This window comes from Bombus affinis, unplaced genomic scaffold (assembly GCF_024516045.1).
Source record: "Bombus affinis isolate iyBomAffi1 unplaced genomic scaffold, iyBomAffi1.2 ctg00000070.1, whole genome shotgun sequence".
NCBI lineage: Eukaryota > Metazoa > Arthropoda > Insecta > Hymenoptera > Apidae > Bombus > Bombus affinis.
Window position 1 is genome coordinate 3389 of NW_026108823.1, and position 5901 is coordinate 9289.

Below are 5901 nucleotides of genomic sequence, written 5' to 3' on the forward strand. Positions count from 1 at the left end.
CCTCTTTCTTCATACCTGTCTTTCTCCCGGGCGGCGAAGGAATACTAGAATGTTCGAGAACAACGGATACTTTTTGATTTTATCTCAATATCAATTTCAATCTTTTTAAACGAAATATAATCTGAACGATGAAACGTTTGATCAAATAATGTTCTTCGTTCGATGCTAAAGGAAATTGAGAAGAAACATCGAAAATTCGTTAATAAAACGAATTTCTTTGTTTCTGTTAAATAATAAACTTGATATACGTATTGGTTTTTAAAATCAATATAGCTAACCAATGGGCACACTTTTAACAAGGGTGATGGAACATACCAAAAATCTTTCAAGATGGTCTTGGCAACGGAAGAGTCGAAAATATGACAATTATGAATGAAAAATTCTAATATTTTACAGCTGGCAACGATAAACAACTCCAGATATTCTCCTAATTAATTTACAACAAATTCGCGTATATGATCGATAGCTGACGTCACTGTGTCCCACAGCCCTTGTAAAACGATAAGAATTTCCTGGAAAAACTTGTAGCCACGAAATGAAAAAGATGATAAAACTTCTAACAAGAGTACTGAGACGAGCAACTTTGTACTTACCCCTTCGGAGTAGGGAACGTGATTAAACGTCCGCGAGTTCGAAACTTTTGTAAGTCACTGCACGGCCGCTGCTTATGGTGGAAATGTAATAGATATAAGTACAGAGCGCGTGAGCGAACTAAAAACGCGATATAGGGGTAAAGAGAGAGACCGTTCCGTCCTTCTCTAATGCCCGCGTACTTGTACCGGAAATGTGTAACAACGGTAAACGAGCGCCGTCAGTGTCCACTAGTGTGCATGCCTGATTAAACAAGGACAGAAAATGCTTATATACAGCCTTCTCTTTCTATTTCCATGTCGCATCCATCTTACTATACAGTAGACAGGATTCGACTATTCCATCATTATATTCGCACCCTGCTTACGTGTGAACTAACATTGCCATGACAACAAATCGTTCGTCTCCTGTTTGATGCTCAGTTTTCAACGGAGTTGAAGGGAAACTTTATAAGAGAAAGGAAGTGACGGATTGTCTCAAAGTAATAAACGAAAATTCTCGTAACTATCGAAAAACGATAGTCAATACAAGGATATCATTATCACATTTAAAACTATTACAATGAACGGTGATTTATCGCTGCAAGGTACCACAAATAAGATATCTCATAATTTGCGAAAAGACTTTGGAACTTCCATGACAGTCATGAGTGTGTTTTGTCATTGATTTGCCATATTGCGTTTTTCACAATTGTTGTTCATTTTTTGTGATATTTTACACTCGCACATAGTATCTATGATTTTTTCTTTCGATAATTCTTATAATTATTGTCAATAATTAATTATTTATAACCATTTACGCTGTATTATATATCATTAAGATTTATCTTTGCACGTATCAAGATAGTAGATAACAAAATTATGTTTATATATTTATATTATGTGTATATATTTAGATATCTTCTTAGTTGCAATTTTTTCGAATAATATCGGCGACCAATCGAAATAGAAATTAGTGCGGAAAGAGGGGAAGGAACCAAAATTTGAAAATCGACATCGGTAACTCAGTAGTTATAGAGTAACTCAATCGATAACGTAGATTAACTAGTTATAAATGAAAATATATTTAAATTCAAACTTTAAAAATTAGAAATTAAAAGGCAGAAGGCAAAAAATTATCGCCGAGGATTTATATAATAATAAATAGACAGTACATTCTTTTTGTCTGTCTTACCTAGAAATAAAACAGTTAATTGATGATTATCGTATAGTGTGTACTCATAGCATAAAATTTGTTCAATGAATTAAAAATTATATTTTTTAGATATGTAGACATTAGCGATGTATTAATCCGGGAAGCTCGTCTACCTCGGAAATATCGAGTCTGCGACAACGTCGATTTGGAAATTATTCTTACAGAATATGAAAATTATTATTACAAGATGAAATTCCAAAAATATCCTATATTGTGCAAGAAAATAACTGAAAAGGAAATAAAGACGAGGGAAATGACAAATGCGAACAAAGTGTAAGAATTTAAATTATTTAACACTATTCAACGTTCTCAACGTATTCAACGTATCGATTACAATATCATTCAATCTTCGAAGAAGTAGTAAAACGTGTCAAATCTGTTATTAAAGAAACGAGAAGTGAGTCTGTGAAAGGGAGGAATGTACAACAGAAGATGACGGGTGACGCTACGGATGATATTAATCTCGCAATGACATTGACACCAATTTTCGCCAATGAAAGCGATGAATCTTCATCAGAAGAGGAGAGCTATTTAACATCTTAATGGAACAATCCACGCAATCAAAGATATCAAAATAGGCTCAGAAGCTTTATATAGACAATCTGGAATTATGGAAGATTATTGAAGACATTTCATGCGTAAGTTATTTTCGATTAATATACGTATTGTAAATACTGATTTCAGTAAAGCTTTAAATAACGAATTACATAACACTTACGGAAATTAATACGGAGATTATGCGCCATTTCATCTTTGTATTGTCGTAGGAAATCATACTGACAAAATTAAATGTATATTGGGACAACATCGTAGGCCTAGAGGAATGTAAATCTGCTATTAAGGAGGCCATTGTGTATCTCCTCAAGTACCTTATCTTTTTTAAAGGCCCATTTTCTCCCTGGAATGTCAATGCACCTTTTTTAACATAACGGCCAGCTCATTGGTGAGCAAATGGAGAGGTGATTCCGAGAAGTATATCCGTGTAAGTTGATTTCCTTTGTCTATGAAGAAGAGATTCTGGAATATATCATATATAATAATAATCATATATAAATAGAATAGTTACATTAATACATTTGTTAAACTGAACAGGTTTTATTTGAACTTGCCTATAATTTTTCGCCTACAATTATTTTTATCGACGAGATTGACTGGATAGGCACAAATAAAGGAGTAAACTGTACATTGTCTGAACCTGCAAAGAGATTCAGATCAGAACTTCTTTCTAGATTGGATGGATTAGTATCTAACGAAAATTCTAATGTAGTTCTTTTGGCTGCAACTAATTGCCCTTGCTATGTATATCACGCTATTTCAATGTTTTCTAAGTAGAAAATATCTTAATATCATAATTATTCATTATCTTAATCTTAATTATTGTGTTGTGCGGAATATTCCTTTGTTATTATTAATATAACAGAACAATAATATTTATTGTAAATATATTATTAGGGACATTGATGCAGCTTTACGCAGATGCCTTGAAAAGAAAATATACGTATCATTACCAAATGAAGTTACTCGACTTGGTATGTTCAAATTATACCTTAGCAACCAGTTATTAGAGAATATGGATGTTGTAAACCACATAATAAAATCTACTGAAAAATATTCTTGCGTGGATATAAAATTGCTTTGTAAGCAAGCATGGCTGCTCGAAATAAGTCCAATATGGGAAAAACTTGAAAAAAAAAAAAAAAAAAGAAACATCTGTTACGACTTTGAAATATGAATTAAAGAATTATGAAATAATAGCAAAATTGTTAAAAAACAATGTCACCTACAGTTACGGATGTGGATAGATATGAAGCGTGGAATAAATATGTATGCCATAAGAACATATTTTAAAAAATATAAATGCTTATCATATAAAAATATAAAAATATAAAAATATAAAAATATAAAAATATAAAAATATAAATGGTTATAAATTATTAATATAATTATCGTTCGAAAAATTGTTCGTGTGCGTGCATTTATGTGATCGCACGGGCTATAAACAAGTTTGAAATGTTCGTTCTACATATATACGTGGTATACATATTCCCTTATAATATATAATATGTGTAATCTGAGTGATAATATATCCACGTATTACATATGTGTTAGTGTATTTTATCGATAATGTGTCTTTTATTTCCTCTTATCTTATTGACGCATGTATGGGCGCGTATATGCGCCGGGCGAAAGCTATGGTTATATATGGGATTGTTAACAAATAAAAATTAATCTAGGTGTTATTAAAGAAATTTGTTTCACCTTCTAAACTTTTTGATGATTGGTTTACTTTGAATATTTTGCATATTTTTGCATATCATGAGCATTTTGTACATTTCTATACATTCAAACTTTCTATGAATATAAAATGATCCGCACTACTATCTACTTCATAGTATACTCTATACGTTTAAAATGCTCCATTAGAAGCTTAAATCTATCAAAATACAGCTCCTAGGGAAATGTGAATTTTCACATGAACACATAATATCGATTTTCTCATTGAAACGTATAGGCAGGTATATACTAGCATAAGCCACCTTCGGCATTTGGCCGTATGATGCAGCACTAGCTCTGTAACATAGAAAACCATAGGCGTCAGTTCTTCTTATTTCCTCTTTGATATATGTTTACTTTAATGTCACTTATTCAGACGCTTGATACATTGTCGGAATGAAATTTTACTAATGTGCAAGTAATTTTGAGTAGATTAATTGAGTAGATTCTTGAGTAGATTCAAGTGACATCAATCTTTATGTCTAGTATATACATGTGTATTGATCTATAAGTCAGTGTTAAAATAACAAATAAATGGCAGAAGAAGGAAAGAAGATTTCCTTCGGTTTTGCGAAATCTATTAAGAAACCTGTGTTAAAAAATGCTATTCCACAAGAAAAAAAGAAAGTTGATTACATTGAATGCCTTGATGAGAAAGGTATTAAAGTAATAGGGTGAGTTCAAAAAGTAAAATTTATAATCAAGAAACATATAACCTCAACCTAACCTATAAAAATCACCAATAGCGGAATATATATATTTGAAAACAATTTTTTTATTTCAATGAGGAAGAAAAAAAAGATGAACCTCTAATTATTCCATTACTAGGTTCAAAAACCTGGCATGATAGAATTCTTAATAAAATAGATGCAGACATTTTCCTTCCGAAGGCAGATAAGGAAAAGGTAGGAGACGCTAGTGTTAACGAGGCAAAATCAAAGCTATCTAATGGAAAAACATCGCCAATAATATCAATAAAGAAAGAGCCAGTTGAAGATAGTGAAAATAAAGTTGTTACTTTAGAAGAGCAAGCGACTAAAGAAATCATTGGGGAACTTAAGTCAAAGAATAAATATGAAACTAAAACAAATGATTTAACTTTACCTTTAGTAGAAGATGAATCATTAAGAGGCAAAGAACAGGTACGTTATCAACATATTGATGTGCAATGCACAGATGTATTACATTTGCATATTATAAATATCGTTTTGTATTTTTCAGTCTACGTTAGAAGATTATGAAAAAATTCCTATTGATGCTTTTGGTGTAGCAATGTTAAGGGGAATGGGATGGCAACCAGGAAAGGGAATTGGTTGAAATGAAAAGTATGAATTTTACTCTGGATTAAATTAATTATATGTATTTAATACATCACTTATTGGAAAGTAAACAGAGAACATCATTTTTTATTTCACAATCGTTTATTCTAACTATTACAGATTAGTAGCAGCTGTCATACCAGAATTACGACCAAAAGGTATGGGTCTTGGAGCAGACAAAGTAGCATTGCAGAAGAAAAATACAGATTTCAAAAAAGAAGAGGAAGAAGTTAAAATCGAGAAAGGAACATTTGTGAAAATTATAGCTGGAGAACAAAGTAATAATTATGGTCAAATAGAAGGATTCGATGATGATGCAGGAAGGCTCATAATAAAACTAGCTCTTGGTGGAAATATAATATCTGTAAATGAATTTATGGTACAGCCAGTGACTAAATCAGAATATTCTAAGAACTCAAAAGTTCAAAGTTAATATGAAGTGTTAGTTTTTCATTAAGGGACATTTAAGAAAATAAATTTGAATTGACATATACATATAAAGACATAATCGGACATGTAGAAA

General features: G+C 31.5%; 1 protein-coding gene and 1 long non-coding RNA gene across 3 annotated transcripts; both read left to right on the top strand.

Annotated features, from left to right (window-relative positions):
- The first annotated feature begins 1964 nt into the window (after nucleotides 1-1964).
- Nucleotides 1965-2640, top strand: LOC126927083 (uncharacterized). The gene is made up of 2 exons (XR_007715136.1): nucleotides 1965-2058; nucleotides 2174-2640. It is a non-coding gene; the product is annotated as an uncharacterized LOC126927083 (long non-coding RNA).
- A 1879-nt stretch (nucleotides 2641-4519) lies between these two features.
- LOC126927046 (G-patch domain and KOW motifs-containing protein-like) lies at nucleotides 4520-5541 on the top strand. Of its 2 annotated transcripts, none has more exons than XM_050743378.1 (4): nucleotides 4520-4717; nucleotides 4888-5201; nucleotides 5281-5414; nucleotides 5499-5541. In XM_050743378.1, exons 1-3 carry the CDS (start codon nucleotides 4594-4596, stop codon nucleotides 5374-5376), a joined length of 534 nt encoding a protein of 177 aa, XP_050599335.1. In that variant the 5' UTR covers nucleotides 4520-4593; the 3' UTR covers nucleotides 5377-5414; nucleotides 5499-5541. The 2 variants fall into 2 exon arrangements, with proteins under 2 accessions (XP_050599335.1, XP_050599334.1); XM_050743377.1 differs by having other exon boundaries at nucleotides 5281-5384.
- Nucleotides 5542-5901: the final 360 nt, after the last annotated feature.